Source organism: Mustela erminea, chromosome 10 (genome assembly GCF_009829155.1).
Source record: "Mustela erminea isolate mMusErm1 chromosome 10, mMusErm1.Pri, whole genome shotgun sequence".
Taxonomy (NCBI): domain Eukaryota; kingdom Metazoa; phylum Chordata; class Mammalia; order Carnivora; family Mustelidae; genus Mustela; species Mustela erminea.
Genome location: NC_045623.1, coordinates 33731746 through 33751678, shown reverse-complemented (window position 1 = coordinate 33751678; position 19933 = coordinate 33731746). Strand labels below are relative to the sequence as shown.

The 19933-nt window shown below is 35.2% G+C and overlaps 1 protein-coding gene across 3 annotated transcripts in view; it reads left to right on the top strand.

The window, feature by feature from the left end:
- The window catches only part of ZNF326 (zinc finger protein 326), a 38560-nt gene that overhangs the window by 5780 nt on the left and 12847 nt on the right, over nucleotides 1-19933 (top strand). The window contains exons 3-8 of one of the 3 annotated variants that reach the window (XM_032301508.1): nucleotides 5332-5367; nucleotides 5465-5576; nucleotides 7713-8118; nucleotides 10504-10702; nucleotides 14593-14713; nucleotides 19710-19857. In XM_032301508.1, the coding sequence (XP_032157399.1) occupies nucleotides 5332-5367; nucleotides 5465-5576; nucleotides 7713-8118; nucleotides 10504-10702; nucleotides 14593-14713; nucleotides 19710-19857 (1022 nt within the window). Of the gene's footprint in view, nucleotides 1-5331; nucleotides 5368-5464; nucleotides 5577-7712; nucleotides 8119-10503; nucleotides 10703-14577; nucleotides 14714-19709; nucleotides 19858-19933 lie in introns of all 3 variants that reach the window. The other 2 variants (XM_032301507.1, XM_032301510.1) reach the window with 2 other exon arrangements.

Below are 19933 nucleotides of genomic sequence, written 5' to 3'. Positions count from 1 at the left end.
CATATCATTTCTTAAAAGGAAGTTTTATTTCCAGTGTTTCCATGTTTCCTTCCTGCTTCATAATAACTTCTTATATAAATAGGTGACAAAAAAGAGAGAGCATTCCAGATAGAGAGAAATCAGGAATAAAGGTAGAGTTGAGTGCATTGTGGTTCAGAGAGACTTAAGAATAGTATTTTGTTTTTTGTTTTTTGTTTTGTTTTTTCTAAGTAGGCTCCATGCCCAGTGTGGAGCCCAGCATGAGGCTTAAACTCATGATCCTGAGATCAAGACCTGGATGCTTACCTAAGAGCCACCCAGGCTCTCCTACCCTAGACTTAAGAATGTTTTGACTAGAGCATATGATACTTGCCGAACATTCTTAAGACAAGGTTAGAGTAGTGAGAGTTGAGCCAAAGGCATTGAAAAATCAAAGATAATTTGTTTATATCTAAGAGAGAGAGTAGGAAATAAGGACTTGAAAGAATGGAGGGATTGAGAGGTACAGTTACAGAGAAGAATGTTCCAGGCAGAGAGAGCAGTAGGTGCCAAAATGGATGTATATTTATTGTATTTCTAGGGACAGCAAGGGGCCTAGTATACCTGGAATGGAGTGGTAAGGGTTTGGAATAGCAGATGATGAAGTTAAGAAGTGATGGGCTGGATTATATAGGGCAAGATTTCTCAACTTCAGCAGTATTGACATTTTTGACTAGATAATTCTCTGTTTATGGGGGATGTCTTGTGCATTTTATTTATTTATTTATTTATTTATTTTTAAAGATTTTATTTATTTATTTGACAGAGAGAGATCACAGGTAGGTAGAGAGGCTGGCAGAGAGAGAGAGAGAGAGAGAGAGAGAGGGAGGGAGGGAAGCAGGCTCCCTGCTGAGCAGAGAGCCCGATGTGGGACTCGATCCCAGGACCCTGAGATCATGACCTCAGCCGAAGGCAGCGGCTTAACCCACTGAGCCACCCAGGCACCCTGTCTTGTGCATTTTAGATTGTTTAGCTGTATCCTTAGCTTTTGCACTAGATGTGAGCAGCACCCACCCTTCGGTTTTGACAACCAAAAGTGCTTTCAGGCATTGTCAGATGTCTCTCCCCTGGAGGGCAAAATTGTCCTTGGTTCAGAGCCACTGTATAGGGCTTTACAGATTATTTAAGGCCTTGGCTTTTACTTTGAGTAAGATGGGAAGTCACTAGAAGTTACTAAGCATTGAATATGATTTAAACTTAGACTTTAACAGAATTATTTTGGCTGTTTTCTTCAGAATAAACAGAAAGGGAGGGGCGCCTGGGTGGCTCAGTGGGTTAAGCCGCTGCCTTCGGCTCAGGTCATGATCTCAGGGTCCTGGGATCGAGTCCCACATGGGGGTGGGGGGGGGCTCTGCTCAGCAGGGGGCCTGCTTCCCTTCCTCTCTCTGTGATCTCTTCCCTTCCTCTCTCCTACTGTGATCTCTCTCTGTCAAATAAATAAAATAAAATCTTTAAAAAAAAAAACAGAAAGGGAGGAAAAGTGGAAGTAGGAAAACTAGTTAGGAGGCTGCTGCAGTAATGTAAGGGAGATGCTTGTGGCCTGTAGCAGGATGCCGGTAGTGTGGATTTTGATGAAAAGACTTAGTGTCATACAACTCTAAGTCTTTTGATCCTAAGTCAGATATTTTTTCCTGTTATACTCCTCAGGGACTTCGTTGTGATTTAATTGTAACTGAGTTGTAACATTTGTTGAGCTTATTTGTATGACAGAGTGATCAAAACCATGGAATAGATTTTTTTTAAAAGATTTTATTTATTTATTTGAGAGAGTAAGAGAGAGCCTGAGAGGGGAGAAGATCAGAGGGAGAAGCAGACTCCCTGCGGTGCTGGGAGCCTGATGTGGGACTAGATCCTGGGACTCCAGGATCATGACCTGAGCAGAAGGCAGAGGCTTAATCAACTGAGCCACCAAGGTGCCCACAGTGGAATAGATTTCATTAAAACATTAGGTCTGTTTTATTTTTGAGTGAATTAGTTTCATTTAATATTAATAGTAAAGATATAATGTTATATTCTTAACAGTTTTAGTTTTAAAGTGATTTTTAAGTTCATTTGGCAACCTGGAAGAATATTGTTTATATCATCTTATAGATTACATAGAGTACAAAGACTTTTCCTTCTTCTCTTTTTAATTAATTGAATGATAACAGTACTATGAACAATAAGCCAAAGTCATTGCTGTGTAAATAAGATAGCTCTCTTAATTTTTGTGTATTCCATGATGCCTGGCAAAATGTGGGTGTTCAGTAAATATTAGTAATTTATGACTCCATGTTGAAATAAAAAAGCAAGGATTTAGTATCCAAATGCAGCCTCTGTGATCTCAAAATTGAAACTAGCAGAAATAATAAAATATAAGACTTTTTACTTTATGTGCCTAACTGAACCTAACTCTTAAGATTCTTCTTATTATTTATTTTTTAAAGCTTTTATTTATTTGTTTGTTTGTTTAGAGAGAGAGGATGCAAACAGAGGGGCAGGGAGAGAGAGAGAGAGACAGAATCCCAAGCAGATTCTGCGCTGAGTGGAGAGCCCAAGGTGGTACTCAGTCTCATGATCTTGAGATCATGACCTGAGGTGAAACCAAGAATTGGATGTTTAACCTACTGTGCCACCTGACCCACCCCTTAAGATTATTTTTAATATGAGGCTTAGAAAAAGGCTTTTAACTTTGAAATTTTTATTAATTTCAAAATTGCCCTCTATCTGAGAGAGTATGAACATAAGTTACCAACTCTAAACACAAATAATTGACTATTTCATTAGTCTAGAACTGTTTTTTCTAAAATGGTCCACTGGCCGCATTGAGCACTTGCAGTGTAGACAGTTGGAATTGAGGTGAGCCGTAAATGTAAATTACATATATCATAGGCAGTCTTAGTGTGAAAAGAAAAATGTAAAAGAGCTCATTAGTACTTTTTGCATATTGATGAACTTTTTGTGCTCTGTTATGCATATTGGTACATACAAGTTTTATAAAATTCTAAATTCCACTTGAAAGCTCAAATTTTATTGGCAGCACGTACTGATACTTGTTTTCCTTGAATTGAGTTTTACTTTGTTCATTTTTGAGAAAATGTCTGCCAAATGCTCAAGTCTGACAACCTTAGTTTTTGAGTGTTGATCTGTCATTCTAATAAAAATTGTCTTCCTTGTAAGGTGGCTAATTCAGTTAAGCAAGCACTTGCATATGGCTTTTCCTGGAGTAAACTGTGATACTTTGGTGTGCAGCAAATTTGCTTTCTTTATGTGTACTTCCTATCTCACTACAGAGAATAATATCAGATAGAAAGTGTACTCAAAGGTTACAATTTAATAAAATTGATACTTCTTACTGGTGGTTCATCAGGAACATTTGTAAATGGAGATGGCACTTCTTTTTTTATTATTTTTTACTGCAAGTGTGCATTGTTGAGGACTGCAGTGGCTGCTAGTATAGTTTGGTGCCACTGCCTTGATTTGTGCTGTGGCACCAGCAGATTTACCCACCAGTGCTTTTGCTTCTTCAGTGCAAGTGTGAACCTGTGAAAAAGGCAAATGATGTTGCAGTATTCTTTATGAAAATAGTTTGATCTTATGGATCCCAAAAGTGCCCTGGAGTTTGATCTTGTGGATCTCTGAAAGGTCGCTGGCAACTCCCAATGGTGAACAGATTATTCCTTGAGAACTGTGGCTCTGGAATATATAAGAGGATTAATAAAAATCAGACCCTGACCACAAGACTGTTGTACATTTAAGATGAGGCCACAAGTTGCAGAATGTAAGGCAGAGTATCATAAGCACCATATAAGAGCTACAGACTTGTAGCTATTTAGAAGAAAGAGATGATAATCAACTGAGACAGTATCATTAAAAGTGTTCTTGGATGGGACGCCTGGTTAAGCAGCTGCCTTCGGCTCAGGTCATGATCCCAGCATCCTGGGATCGAGTCCCACATTCGGCTCCTTGCTCAGCAGGGAGCCTGCTTCTCCCTCTGCCTCTGCCTGCCATTCTGTCTGCCTGTGCTCGCTTTCTCCCTCTCTCTCTCTGATAAATAAATAAAATCTTAAAAAAAAAAATGTGTTCTTGGAAGGGTTAGTGTTTGAAATGGACTTTAAAAGATGAGATTTCAAGAAGCAGATATTTGGGGTTTTAGAGGAGAGCATTTCACGTAAAAGCTATAGCGTAAAACTTAGAAGGGGGGATACTTACTGAACTTTGGGAAAATCATTTCATCTTTTTGGATTTTAGCTCCCTAATCTATAAAATAAGATTGAATTTTATCCTTTTAGATTGCCTCCAGCTTCAAAGTTGCAAGATTCTGAGTGGTATTTTTGTGAAGTTGTTGCTGTTGTCATTATTGTTGTTGTTGTTAGGATCAGAAATATTTAAGTGATTGTAATTAAAATTTAGTGTTTAAAAAATATAAATGAAGGTATTTGCTCTATGTATACTGTTGTATTTATTAGTGCATAAAATTTGGGGACGGTGGTAATAAAGGATTTTAAAGGACTTTATAGGACACATTCTAAATGGATTAAAAAACTTTTCACTTTTTATAATCGTAGTAAATTCATTTTATTACCTCTTGTATTTTTCATGTTAGCGGTTGGGATATAGGTAGAATTGCAGTGTCATAAAACATACTCAGTACTCTTAATATATTAGAAATTTTTTTAGTGTTTTGCATTGCTAGAGTTCACGTTCATTCCCTTTATTCAGAGTATTTGAGAATTTAAATGTTTGTTGTTATTACTTACAGACATAGTACCACAGATTGGTCCCCTACTCCATGATTTTAGTTTTTAAAATGTCTGTTTCAGTTAGTATATGAAATTGAAATTAAGCTAGTTGAAAATGTGGCAGCTCCTGGATTTTTAGACATTTTGAGGAGTTAGATACAAAAACTGTACTTCAAACAAAAATTTGTCTTATTGGCATTATTAAAAGCTGACTTTCCTATGAGTAGGAATTATTTATTATTGATTACATACGATGTCATTCCTAAGATAGAATCTTAAAGGAATATGCTAATCAATTAAATACTGGCTAAACTGAAAATAATTCTAACATAGAACTTTTTAGTTGATAATTTTTGTCTATTTTTTGGATAAATTTTTTTTTTTGAAAAATTAAGTTTTCTTAGCAAATCTGATTTTTCAGTAGTTTATCCTCTGAGTTTTTTTCTTCCATGTCTAGTGTGAGTTTAGCTTAAATGTTATTGATGAATTATCTCAGATAACTGATACATCTTGTGTTTTATGCAAAGATATGCAAAGATTCCCAAAGAGTATGGTATATCTTACTGACCTTTTGTTATTAACTCTGTTTTAGGAATGGATCGTGATTATGGCCCCGGATCTTATGGAGGTCTGACATTCAAGGATATTTATCTAAAAATTCTTCTTTTGGGTGCCAGTAAAGGTGAGCATCTTTTAATTTTTTTTTCTTTTTAAACTCTTTATAGGGATGGACCGTGACTATGGCCATGGATCCTATGGGGGTCAAAGATCCATGGACTCCTACCTAAACCAGTCATATGGCATGGACAATCACAGTGGTGGTGGTGGGGGTAGCAGGTAAATTGCTTAATCACTTGGCCAAATAATTAGATGACTATAAGATTCTGGATATTTTAATTTAAGTATTCCTTAGGCATGTTATGATACTTGAACGTCACTATTTGGTATTGAATAATCACCTTAAATGTTTAAAGGTGTTAATTAATGGTTCTAAAAATTATCTCAGGGCCACTGACAGACATTATTTTAGGAAAACTTTAAGTAGCTCTTTTCACTTCAGTACGATAGAGTAAGATTTTCTGTCTTCGTTAGTGAATTTTTTTTAAACTTCTTTTACTTTTAACTCCTTATCATTCAGAATGTTCTGAACAAATGATATAAAAATGTTATTGGAAATATTATTTGTGAAGTTATTTTATTTATGAGTTTTAAAAGTATCTTTTCTAAGGTGGGGTGTTCTATAAAGCAGCAAATCAGTTTTTGACTGGAATGGGTTTAACTGAACCAGTCTAGCAGCATTCAGTTTCTGAGAAACATGTAAGATAGTTACTTTTTTAATTTTAATTTTAGAGTAAGTTGTAAGAGCATATTGTAATAGTAAAACATTCTTTAGGTTCATGTCTAGGTTATTTATTGGCAGATACTACTTATACCAAAAACACCGTGCTCTAAGCCAGGAGCATTGTATCAAAGCCAAGAATACTATACCTTCATTTATTTTAATGCACTAGAGTTCAGATTGTTTTTATATTTCACTGTTGATACTGTGTAAAGCTCAACACTAGTTGAACTAGCATAGGCTTTAGCATTGACCACATTTCAGGCAAAGAGGGTACAGGCACAGATATTTCTACTAAATATAACTAGTTAGGTAACATTTGAAACTATCCTCCTTCTTCATAAGTTGAAGGATCTGGATTCCTTAAGGATGGACTGAATGATGCTTTACTTTTCTTCTTTCTGCTTTGAATATGCCGCTATGGTTTATAGTAGTGGAAAATAAAAAAGATGAACAGATGCAACAATTTTGCATATGTGATAGATGTTTTAAAAAGAGTTGGAAAGAGGAGTAATTTTTATATGGTTACCAGGATTCAGAAGTAAATAGTAATTCTACTTAGTGATCTGTAAATAATTGAAGTAATGTAACACATTTAAATAAATGTTTTAATATATCCGTTATTGCTATATTGCATTGTAAATGTATTGTGCATAAACTATGTAGATGTTATTGTTTATCTCATGTGTAACTGTGGGCCTTTATGAAATTATGTTGTAAGATACCAAGCAACTTTTGTAATCCATGCTTTGGATTTGTGAGAAGTAAGATGATTTGTTTCTTCTGTTGACTCTATTAAGACCTTGAGGAGACTGTGTGCTCCCCTTTTTAGAGTAGTTTTATGTGATAATTTCCTGCCAGGAAAGAATTTTTTAAATAATTGAAGACTTAAAATGTATTCTTTCTCATCTGCCTTGATAATTTATGTGCAGAGGGTATATGCTGGTGGTCTTTTACTTTTATGTTCTATTTTATGTCCTTATCCTTCTAGATTTGTTAGATTTGCTAGTCTCTACAAGTGGAAAGTGACTGAGGATTGATTATTGACCTTACCCAAAGTTGGGCAGGATATCAAATTTCATAACCAGAGATAATTCTCCAAATTTTAACTGCTATAGACACAATGAAGCAGTTTTGTGATATAGATTATTGGGGGTGCAAAAGGATCTCTTTTGTGTCACAAATAGCTTATATCGGTGTAGTCTTCAATTTTTGTCCCTATTGAAAGCCAAAATATTGTAAATATTTCGTATTTTCCAATACTAGGGATGGATTCAAAGAAAGTTTGAGTAGTTTGTGAACTATAGTAAATGACTTTTTCCAAGACTAGGGCTGGGCTTAAATACTGACAGACAAATCATTTTAATAAAATAGAAAAGCTGCTACAAAGCAGATTTTTAACCTAAGGTTTACTTAACTCAATTCATACTTAAAAATTGACTCAGATAGCTTTCTATCTGGTCTCATGTTGAACTGCCCAGCCCTAATCAGGTGTGAATAAAAGTAGAACTGTGCAAACCAGTATGGTATAAATGAATTTTAGTTGATAAATGTCATCTGATAATTTGTCTTTTGAATTGTCTAACATTAGTAAGCTTACTTTTGTTTTTTCCCTCACTGTGCAACTTTTCCAGGTTTGGACCTTATGAGTCTTACGACTCCAGGTCTTCTCTGGGTGGGCGAGATCTGTACAGATCTGGCTATGGTTTTAATGAACCCGAACAAAGCCGCTTCGGAGGTAGTTATGGTGGTCGATTTGAGAGCTCCTACCGGAATAGCCTTGACTCTTTCGGAGGTAGAAACCAGGGCGGGTCTAGCTGGGAAGCACCTTACTCCCGTTCAAAATTGAGGCCTGGGTTTATGGAGGACAGAGGAAGAGAGAATTACTCTTCCTACAGCAGTTTTTCTTCACCCCATATGAAGCCTGCACCTGTAGGCTCTCGGGGGAGAGGAACGCCTGCTTATCCTGAAAGTACGTTTGGAAGCAGAAACTATGATGCTTTTGGAGGACCATCAACAGGCAGAGGCCGAGGCCGAGGAGTAAGTACAACAGAATCTTTTCAGATTCTTTTCACTAGTCACTCTTTTAAACCCTTTCAAGACCATGGTTTTCATCTAGAATAAACACTGTTCATCCCAGTGTATTTTGAAGCAAAAGTTCAATCATAAGCATAATTTTTAGGTTGCCTGTAAAAGTTTTTTCAGCACTTCAGAAAATTAAGTGGCAGTGTGAGATGATTGTTCATAAGTTTTGCCAAATCTCCCTTTATTAAAAAGGTGAGGATATTAGGTTTTGGTCTAAAAGGGGTTAAAAGGAGTTGCATTTTTCCTTGTAAACACTAGCAGTTTTGCTGGTGGGACAGTTCTTGGATTATTGTAAAAGGTAACTGAACCCTTTGGAGTTTTTGAGTAGGTTAAAGGTGCAATGTATGATAAAATGTTTATACTTTGCTGCTAACTCTAGCACATAGAATTTCTTCAGAGCTCCATATTTCACAATAAACACAAGGGACTAAAAGTTGGTGATAGATGAGGGTAGGTTAGCCATGTTTACATGGTGAAGAAGTTGATAAGTTTAATAGGTTGTAGAATGATTTGCGGTCACTATAATTACTAACTCACTCTCTTGCAATATGTCCTATTGCTGGGTGTTCTGTTTTCCCTTGTGTCACTAGTTTTTACTATTGAGAAATGAGTTCCTACCTGTATAAACATGTCTCTGGCTCCTTCCTAGGAAGTAATATTTTGTAAATCATTGCTAGCATGAGTAAATATACTAGTCTTCAAGTGTTTTATTTCAGGATATAGTATAAACATAATGATTTATGTTCTTAGATAACTTGACTGACATGAAATTTTACCTAGTAAGTGTATGTAGATTGTGGAGTTTTGTAGTTTGGTCATATGAAGGATACTGTGTTTTTACTTTAATGTAAGAAGTTTTTTTGTCTTTTTAAAATCAGTTACTCTTAATATTCTCTTTGCAGAGTAAAGTACTTCTGATAAAAAAAAATGTAGTAGGGCACACGTTTTTAACTGTTCATTAGCCTTTGGTACATGAGTGTAGTTTGTCATTTTTGTGTAGAAATTTTGCATTTATAACAGTTACCCTTTACTTATGTAAAATGCATTGCACCTTTAATGGATAATTAATGAAGATATTTCTAATGTGACTATAAATTACCTGGTAACACTAATCTATTCAAGGTTATACTAGGTTAGCTAGGGATTCCTAAGCATAATATATAAATGTAAGCAACTAATATGTTGCTTTTCCACCATAATTAGTGACTATAGGTTAATTGAAAATTGTTGGGGCAATAGGCTTTGGGTTTTGAAGTTGAAAATCAATTCCAGTTTGAAAATTTGAAAAACACTTAACATTTTCCATGCTGTTTATTACTTTAGGCAAATGATTTTTTTTCTTAATGAGACTTCATATATTAATTTTGTTTTCCACAATAGAAAAACAGGCATTCCTGTACGTTGTGTTCACCATTCTAGTCTGAATGGACTTTTCTTTCTTTCTCCTGTTAATGAACTAGATGAACCAACAGGACTTTCTTTTTTAATCTTCACTTGTACAATTCCCATTGGATCCTTCTCTTCAGATTACTCCTCAATCTTTATCTTGTAAAAGTAAGATTAGCAGAATAAATTTCTGTGGACATGTGGCCTCTTGGTGTAGTGGATTCTGTTAATGACAAGAGAAGAGGAAGGGACACAAGAGTCGTTTGGTTGCATGACTCTTCGTCTGTAAACTTTCGCTTCTTGGGCTTCTGGGTCAAAATATGTTTCTCTAGGTAAGGATGTGAATGGAACGTCAGATGTAATTCTTTATCTGAAGTGTGTCCTGGAAGTTGATGCATGGTTATGCTTTAACTCTCCTATTTCATACTAATGTTCCATCTCGCCTTCTCATTCCCTTTTTCAACAGGGAGAAATCCTAAATGATTTCTGGATCTTTTTTACTTCAGACTTCAAATATGGTCTTCTTTATGCATCTTAGTTTTTAAGCCAGGTTTTAGTGAAATAAAGATGTCTTTTAAGGTCTTTTCATGGGAAAACATCAATTAGGAACTCTGAAGAGGAGTTGTCAGAGAGTTGTACAAGTGGTAATATTCTGACAGGCACATATGTTGTTCATGATCTCAAGTAATTTTGAATGGTACAAATAAAAAAATAGGTAGGAAATATCCATATTTGTTCTACTGGAAGTAAAACTACTAATTCACTGGATTTGAGTTCATGTTATAATTGACAAAGCTTTTCAATGTGTTTATTCAGAGTGGACATGTAAAATTAGGTACATTCTGGGGAATTTTCAGGTGAAAATTACTAGCTAGAGAACATGTAAACTTTGTGTGAATTCCTACTTTATCTTTGGATACTATGCTAATACTTCTTGATTTCACAAATTTGCAGCATATGAGTGATTTTGGAAGCATTCATAGACCTGGAATTGTTGTTGACTATCAAAACAAACCCACCAATGTGACAGTTGCCGCTGCAAGAGGAATAAAGAGAAAAATGATGCAACCATTTAATAAGCCTGGTGGAACCTTTATCAAGAAACCCAAGCTAGCAAAACCTGTGGAGAAGATGAGCCTCAGCAAATCACCCAGTAAGTAAGAAAATGTAATTGCAATTGCTTAAGGTACTTCCAATTTTTTAAACATTTGGTGCTTTTAGATAATTTTTTCATGTTCATATGACAGACTGCATAGTAATTATGATTGTAGAAATAGTCATAGAAATTATAGATTTCTGAATCACCAAGTGTAGTTATAAATCGATCATAGACATCGAAATTACCCAGAGCTAAAAATTTTAAAAATTCACATTCCACCTCTCTTGCCTAAATCCTTATTTAGGATGGAATCAGAACATCTGTATGTTTTAAAAGGCTTCTCACATGATTTTGATTCAGAGTTTTGTCTTGGGTGTTATATTTATTGTTGGGAGCTACTGCTAAAGGTACAGTATTGTCCCATTACACAGAATCACCTTCAGATGACAAAGGGAAGAAATTTTTCATGGTGCCCAGTACCAGGAAAAAGTGTGCTTCTTCTGGAAGATTGCTTTGCTTTTAATCTGTGGACATGACAACTCTTAGAGATAGTCACATTTCCAACTTCACATTGTTAAAAAAAATCAAGAGCCAATCTGAAAATGAAATTAAGGAAACCATTTCATTCATGTTAGCATATACTCAGGAATAAATTTAACAAAAGAGCATATACTCAGGAATAAATTTAACAAAAGAAGTATAGAAGTACTTAGACCTCAAAAACTATCAAACATTGCTGAAAGAAGTTAAAGAAGATCTAAATAAATGGAAAACTAAATAAAGGGTTCATAGATCTGAAGACTTGAAACTGTTAAGGTGGTTTTACTCCCTAAACTGATCTATAGATTTAGCACAATCACTGGCGGAATTCTGCCTGACTTTTTTGCAAAAATTGACAAGCTGATTCTAAAGTTCACAGGGAATTGCAATGCATTTAATAGTGGAAACAATACAGAATAGTGGCAGCAATCCTAAAAAGAAAAAGTAAAAAGACTCACACTCATGATTTAAAAACTTGCTACAAAGGCACGGTCATCAAGACCTTGTACTGGCATGAGGACAGACATACAGATCAACAGAACAGACCTGAAAGTCCAGAAATAAATTCATAAAACTATGGTCAGCTGGATTTTAGCAGGGATGCCAGAATCAGTTGGTAGAGAACCGTCTTCTCAGCAAGTGGTACTGGGCAACCGGATAGCCACATTCAAATGTGAAGGTGTAAGACCTAAGGGTAAGAACTATAACTATAAAATTCTTAGAAGAAAACATAGAAGTATACCTTCATGACTCTGGAATTTGACAAGGAATTCTTAGAAAACCAAAATAACTGAGCAACAAAAGAAAAAAAAACAGATAAATTGGACGTTATTAAAATTAAAAACTTTTGTGCTTTAAAGGATACCATCAGAAGAGTAAAAAGGCAACTCAGTGGCAGATGACATTAACAAATCATACATCTGAAAAGGAAACTGCCTAGAATGTATAAAGAATTTCTACAATTCAGTAAAAAGACAAATGGCCCACTGAAAAGTGAACAAAATCTCTAAACAGGCATTTTTCCAAGAAAGTTATATGAATAGCCAATAAACAAGAAAAAAATGCCCTGCCACTAGTTATCAGGGAATTGTAAATCAAGACCACAATGAGATACTACTTCATGTGACTTGCATTGCTAGAATCATAAAGACAGATAAGTCTTTAGTGAAGGTACAGAGAAATCAGAACTCTCATACACTGCTAGTGGGAATGTAAAATGGTGCAGCTGCTCCGGAAAACATGTTCGTCCTCAAATGATTACACAGTTACCAGATGATTCAGCAGTTCTTCTCTTGGATGTATATCTAGGATATATAAAATGAAAGCAGGTGTTCACAAAAAAACTTATATACAGATATTTGTAGCAGCAGTATTCATTGTAGCCAAAAGGTAGAAGCAACCCAAATACTCATCAGTGAATGAATGGATAAAGAAAATGTGGTATATTCATATAGTGGAATATTTCCAGCCAAAAAATGGAATGAAATACTGTTACATGCTGTAACTTGGATGAACCTTGTAGGATTATGCTAAGTGAAGCCTGTTACAAAAGTCCGCATTCTATATTACTTTTTTTCATATGAAAGTCTAGAATACAGAAATGGATAAAAATAAAACCTAAGTTAGTGGTTGTTCTGGGCTGTGGTGTGAGTAAGGAATAATGCCTAACGGGTACTAGGTCTCTAAGAGGTGATGAAAATGTTTTGAAATTGATTATGGTGATATTTGCATGTATCTCTGAATACACTAAATACCAGTGGGTTGTTGGATACTTTAAATGGGTAAATTGTAGGGTATGTGAATCAGTAAAGTTTTTTTATAAAGTTCAGAGGCAGATTACTCTGTTACTTATCTATATTGTTTTATTGTATCTGTACATCTGTACATGTTGTAATGTATCTGTACATGAAATCAGGTGCATCTGATCAAATTAGATGAAGGCAAGGATATACTAAATAAAAGCTAAAGGAAAGTTTTTTCAGCATTCTTTGTGAAAACATGTAGCAGCAAAATAATATGTTCCAAATATTTTGTCTGTTTTTATTTGTACACTGAATTACTTTTTGTTGTTTTTTTTCTTTTTGTATATTTATTTTTGCCTTGATGACTGAGAAGTGTTCAGTCTTTCCCAGTAAGGTGAAATGTGAATCTTTCTATTTTGTTTTTCTTTTTAGGATTGCTGCCACTATTCTGTATTGTTTCCACTATTAAATGCGTTGCAATTCCCTGTGAACTTTGGAATCAACTTGTCAATTTTTATAAAGAAGTCAGGCAGAATTCTGCCAGAGATTGTGCTAAATCTATAGATCAGTTTAGGGAGTAAAACCACCTTAACAGTTTCAAGTCTTCAGATCTATGAACCCTTTATTTAGTTTTCCATTTATTTAGATCTTCTTTAACTTCTTTCAGCAATGTTTGATAGTTTTTGAGGTCTAAGTTCTATACTTCTTTTGTTAAATTTATTCCTGAGTGTATGCTCTTGTTGATGCTAACATGAATGAAACGGTTTCCTTAATTTCATTTTCAAATTGGCTCTTGATTTTTTTTAACAATGTGAAGTTGGAAATGTGACTATCTCTAAGAGTTGTCATGTCCACAGATTAAAAGCAAAGCAGTCTTCCAGAAGAAGCACACTTTTTCCTGGTACTGGGCACCATGAAAAATTTCTTCCCTTTGTCCTCTGAAGGTGATTCTGTGTAATGGGACAATACTGTACCTTTAGCAGTAGCTCCCAACAATAAATATAATACCCAAGACAAAACTCTGAATCAAAATCATGTGGAAGCCTTTTAAAACATATAGATGTTCTGATTCCATCCTAAACAAGGATTTAGGCAAGTGAGGTGTACAAGGGCATGTGAATTTTTAAAGATCTGTTTGTTGTTTGTTTATTTAAGAGAGAGAGTGCAGGCTGGGGGAGGAGCAGGGGTGGGTGTGAGGGGAGAAAAATCTAAGGCAGACTCTTCCCTTAGCATGGAGCCTGCATCAGGCTCTAAATCAAAACCCTGAGATCCTGACCTAAGCCAAAACCAAGAATTGGAGGCTTAACTGACTGGGCCACCCAGGCACCTCGGGGCATATGCATTTTTAAAAAGTATCTTTGGGTAATTTTGATGTTCGTGACTGATTAGTACTATACTGGGTGATTCATGGGTTTAACTTCTACAGTTGTAATCACCATGTAGTTCATCATATGAACATGAAAAAATTATCTAAAAGCATTGAATTCATGATGATGGTATTTATATGAATGAAGTTGGAGAAATACTGGTTAATCTCAAACTGATTTTTCTGGTGAGTTCATTTAGATTGTGGTCAGCAGGTGAACTTGCACGTCTATACTTTATGAAGTGGAAACTAAAAAGGGAGATTGGAAAAATGATTTTTAGTTTTGACTTTTGCTGATATCCTAGCAAAAACTGATCCTAAAAATGAGGAAGAAGAAAAGCGACGAATCGAGGCTCGGCGAGAGAAACAAAGGCGCAGAAGAGAAAAAAACAGTGAGAAATATGGAGATGGATACAGGTTTGTGCTTAGTAGAGTCTGAAAATTGGTCTCATTAAAAACCGTTTCCTAGAAAATGCAAATACATCAATTGGCATGTGAAAAAATTCATGAGGGTCAAATGAAAGGTCTGATCAAAGATCTTTGGTATTTCTGTGCAATCAGTCACTCCTTAGAAAATACAAGAAAAAAAGAGTTCCATTCAGAATGGTAATCAAAAAGTAAAAAATACCGGGACATATAGTATTCTTAAAAAGAAATACATGTCATAACACGAAGAAAACCACAAAGTCTTGACCTTTGAGTACAGAGAGACATAGTGATATTCTTGGATAAGACAACAATATTTAGAAATATAACAGGTGTTGTCAATCTCGATTCCAAAGAAGATTCTGTAAAAGAAGAGTATCTAGCTTTTGAGATAATTGAAACATTATAAAGTTGTAATAGTTAAAAATATATGGTACCAGAAAAATTTTGAGTGTAATAGAATTATTAACTTGTAAATACATGTGTTATAATAAGAATATAATATTTAATAAAGAAGAGGTTGCAAACAAAAGGGGAGTTGCTTAAAAATAGGGGGAGGGGGTTGCTTGAACAGCTGAACAATAAGAAGAGAAAAGTTTACATCTTCTTGTAACAGTGAAGATGAAATCCAGGTGGATTAAAGAACCTACAAAATGGAGAATAACAGGAAACTAAAATAGCGTAATTATAAATAATCACTATAGAAGTTTTTTTCCCTAGGCTTAAAAGTTATAGAATAAATTACAAAGGAAATAATGACCACATTAGTTTAAATAAAAATTTAAAACTTGAAAGCAAACAGACTTGGAAAATATTAACACAAGAAATGATTAATGTGTCTAAGATAAATATCACCCAACCAGTATTTCTTTCTTTCTTTTTTTTTTTTTTTTTGACAAGAGAGTGAGCAGGGGCAGAGGCAGAGCAAAAGAAAGACTCTTAAGCAGATTCCATGCTCAGCAAGGAGCTGGATGTGGGGCTGGATCTCACAACCCTGAGATCCGGACCTGAGCTGAAATCAAAATCGGATGCTTAACTGACTGAACCACCAAAGCACGCGCAACCATTGTTTTTTGTTTTTTACATGGGAAAAAAAACAAGGTGCTCAGTACATGATTGTCTGAAGGAACACCAGCTAGTTAATAATTTTCAGGAAAATGTTGAAACTCACTATAAGATAAACTGAAAATTTAAATAATAGCATGGCATTTTATTAGTGAGGAGAAAGGAAACATTGGTTTACCAACAAAGATACAGTTAAAGTACACTATTATAATTTGTTGATAACCAAATAGTATGGTTATAATTACTGGGAAGGAATTTAGCAGGTTATTTATTTATTTATTAGTTTTGAGAGTGGAGGAGAGGGGAGAGGTAGAGGGAGAAGGAGAGAGAATCTTAAGCAGGTAGCGTGGAGCCTAGTGCCAGGCTCCATCTCACAACCTGAGATCTGACATGAGCATAAACAAGAGTCCGAAGCTTAACTGACTGAGCCACCCAGGTGACCCCAATTTAGCAGTTTTTAAAAATGTTTTGGATTTTTTTATAGTTGGTGGTCTCTCCAAGAAAATAATATAGAAGTATAAAAGAGTTTAATCTAAAAAGATGCCCATTATAATAACATTGTTTATAGTAGTTCCAAACATGAAAGAAGTAACAGTGATAGCAAGTGGTCAAGTATGTGGAAGTTTTGACACTCCCTTTATGGGCTCTTAGGCCATTGTTGGAAATGAAAGTTACAAAGCCTGCGTTAACATGGAGAAAACACAGGCAAAATAGAAACTATACGACATGTTAAATATGCATGAAAAAGCCTAAAAGAAAAATTTTTTAAAGGACAGTAATTGATATTTTTTCCATCATCTTTTTCTTAAATTACTGCTTATGCCAGGAAGCTAAAGATAATAAAATGTGAAAAGTAAATTCAGTGTATTTTCTATTCAGAATATAGTTTTGCTCTTTATTTTTTTTAAAGATTTTTTTTTGAGAGAGAGAGCAAGTTAGAGACTCTGTTTGTGCATGTGTGTGTGCAAGAAGTGGGGAGGGGCAGAGGGAGAAGGCGGCTCTTCATTGAACAAGGAACCCAACAGGGGACTCTATCCCAGGACCCTGGGATCATGACCTGAGCTGAAGACAGTTGCTTAACCAACAGCCACCCAGGCACTCCTAGTTTTGCTCTTTAAAAGTTAATTTGTTTTGTGTAGCATGAGGGGAATGAGTTATTACACATTAGTGAATTTTCTAGATGTGTAAAACTTTATGTTAGTTTAGAAGATAACTTTTTTTTTTCCTCAAAATATTTTATTTATTTATTTGACAGAGATCACAAGTAGGCAGAGAGGCAGGCGGGGGCGGGGGGGAGAGCAGGCTCCCTGCTGAGCAGAGAGCCTGATTTGGGGCTCCATCCCAGGACCCTGAGATCATGACCTGAGCCAAAGGCAGGGGCTTAACCCGCTGAGATACCCAGGTGCCCCAAGAAGATAACATTTTTAAGAGCAGCATCTGAAGACCTTTCTATGGAAATATTTTTTAAATTATCTGTTGTCTTCCATTTTAAATTTTAAATAGGATATTCTTTGTTACTACCTGGTTTTAATATATATGTTGATTTTATTTATGTAAAATGCAGTAAAAGAAAATTCACTGACATCTGGATTCCCAGATTTTTTTGTTTGCTTAGACTATCTATGATTTTAATGAGCTCGGTATTACAGTTGGCCCATAAACAGCATGGGGGTTGGGGTGCTAACCTCCATCCAGTCACATATCCATGTGTAACTTTGGATTCCTGCAAAACTGCCAAGAGCCACCTGTTGACTAGAAGTCTTGCTGATAACATAAACAGTTGATTTAACACATATTTTGTATGTTACAGGTATTATATACTCTATTACAATAAAGTAAGCTAGAGCAAAGAAAACCCTAAGGAAGAGAAAATACATTTACAGAACTGTGCTGTAGAAAATCTGCATACCAGGAACCTGTGCATTTCAAACTGCTGTTGTTCAAGGGTCAACTGTGCTTGTATAATCTTTGCGTCTAGCTTCAATAACCTTGTCCTATGTTCTTTCTGATTTGTTACTCATAATTTGTAAACAGTAGGATTAAGTTTATTAAGGATTAACTCATGAAAAGAAGTTCTAGCTTTTAAAAGGCAGCTAGTTTTGGTCCTTAACGAGTATCTCTGCCACTGTGGATAGAATTCCTTCTTTTGACAGGGGTGGAAACAAATTGGAATGAATTCTGTTTCAGGTGTGTAGGAATCTGGAGGTGTTTTACATTAGAAGAATAATTTTTCTATTTACCCTATGAATACTTCCCCCTTTAAAAATTGTAGCTTTGGATAGGATATATCCATGTTAATAAATGGGTGATTTGGAGAAAATGGAAGAATTGAACTTTCATTTAGCTGTTTTCTCCACAACTCTAAATATGAATCTGAGGATATAAGCCAAAAAATGTCAATTCAATTAAATTGTCATTTTAGGATAAGAATTATTAAAAATAGTCTAAAATTACTTTAGTTCATCATAACAGTTTTATTTTGAGTTAGGAGGATAAGAGATTGACAGTGAATAACTATTCTTATGATAGTTTTTTTTTGGATATTTGAATGCTTTCAATAAAATAAAGAAGGGAGCCTGGGGGGAAGAGGACAGGGGTGTGAGAGGTATAGACAAACAATAATATATGGGGAAGAGTGCCAGAAGAGAAGTACAAAGTGTTTTACAGGAGATAACTTCTCAGTAGGAGTGCAAGAAAATCAGGGAGATGGTTGGAGGTGGTATTTCAACTGACCGAGGGAGGGTAGGATTGCAATAGGAGCTGTTAAGCAGCCCAGACAGAGGGCATGGTTCGAGGACATAGAAAGAAACAGGGACATTTCATTGATATTCAGGAAATGGAAAGCTGTGTAGATTGAAAATGAATCTAGTGGGGGTTGAAAAGTGTAATTTAAACAATTAAGACATACCATGTGCCGGATACTTTTAAAAGTATTTAGTGGGTAAAGCCAAAAAATACAGGAGAGATTAAAAACTTTCTTAAATGGCAGCTGAAAGTGTTTTGACTTCGTTTTTTGAGGCTTAAGTCCATGAAGCCAGTAAGTCTTTTGAGCAGTGAAATGCTGTTGCCTCCTTTAGGAAGTGACAGTTATTAATTGAATTATTACTGTGTGCCAGGAACTGTCCTAAGGGTTTTCTATATGTTAATTTTTTTAATCCTCACTGTACTTCTCTAAGTGTTCTTATCTCATTAAGATCAGAAAACTAAGGCCCAGAGAAGTTAAGTAATTTGCCTAACATCACACAAGAGGGCTAGGATATAAACCCAGCAGTAGGCTACAGATCCCATAATCTTAACCAGGAAAATAAATATAATAGTGGTATAAAGAATTAATTGGAAAATGGAGACTGGAGACAAAGAAATAAGTTAAGAAACTTGTCATAATTCTAGGAAAAGGAAATAATAAGAATATATAAGACAGGAACACTTTATGGGAGGAAAAGGGGGAAGTTCATATTGAAGTGACTCCTGAGCTTCTAAATTTGTCTGGTCCAGGCTTATCAGTCATCCTGAAGTAGTCCCTAAAGGGCAGGCTTTTTTGCTCATCGAAGAGCTCCAGGGGAGTGATTTAGGGTTGTTTGGTATTCCACCGGGCCTTGTTGATACTACGTTGGTGGATTGGGAGCTTAAGAGTGTGGAACAGAAAATAAAATAAGTAATGAAACTTTGGAACTTGATATTTTTTGAGGTTTGTACCAAGGAGTTCCAGGGTGGGCCAGAAATGTAAAGTGGTATAATAACAGTGTTGTCCAAGTAGGTATTTAAAGAAATACTGATTTTTCTGACTTCAGCTAAATTTAGATCAACCATAAAATGGAATAAAGGAAATCATTTATGCTGGTAAAATTAGGTTTATTAGTATGGCCTTATGAACTCTAAGTAAATAAGGTAATATTTAAAGAAAACATTTTTTTCTTTATAGAATGGCATTCACATGTTCCTTTTGTAAATTCCGAACGTTTGAAGAAAAAGATATTGAACTACATCTGGAAAGTTCTTCACACCAGGAAACACTAGATCATATTCAGAAACAAACCAAATTTGATAAAGTAGTTATGGAGTTTTTGCATGTAAGTAGCTATTTTTAAAACAAGAAGCACTTTATCTGATAACTTTAATTCTTTACTTTTCCAGTTTCCCATCTCT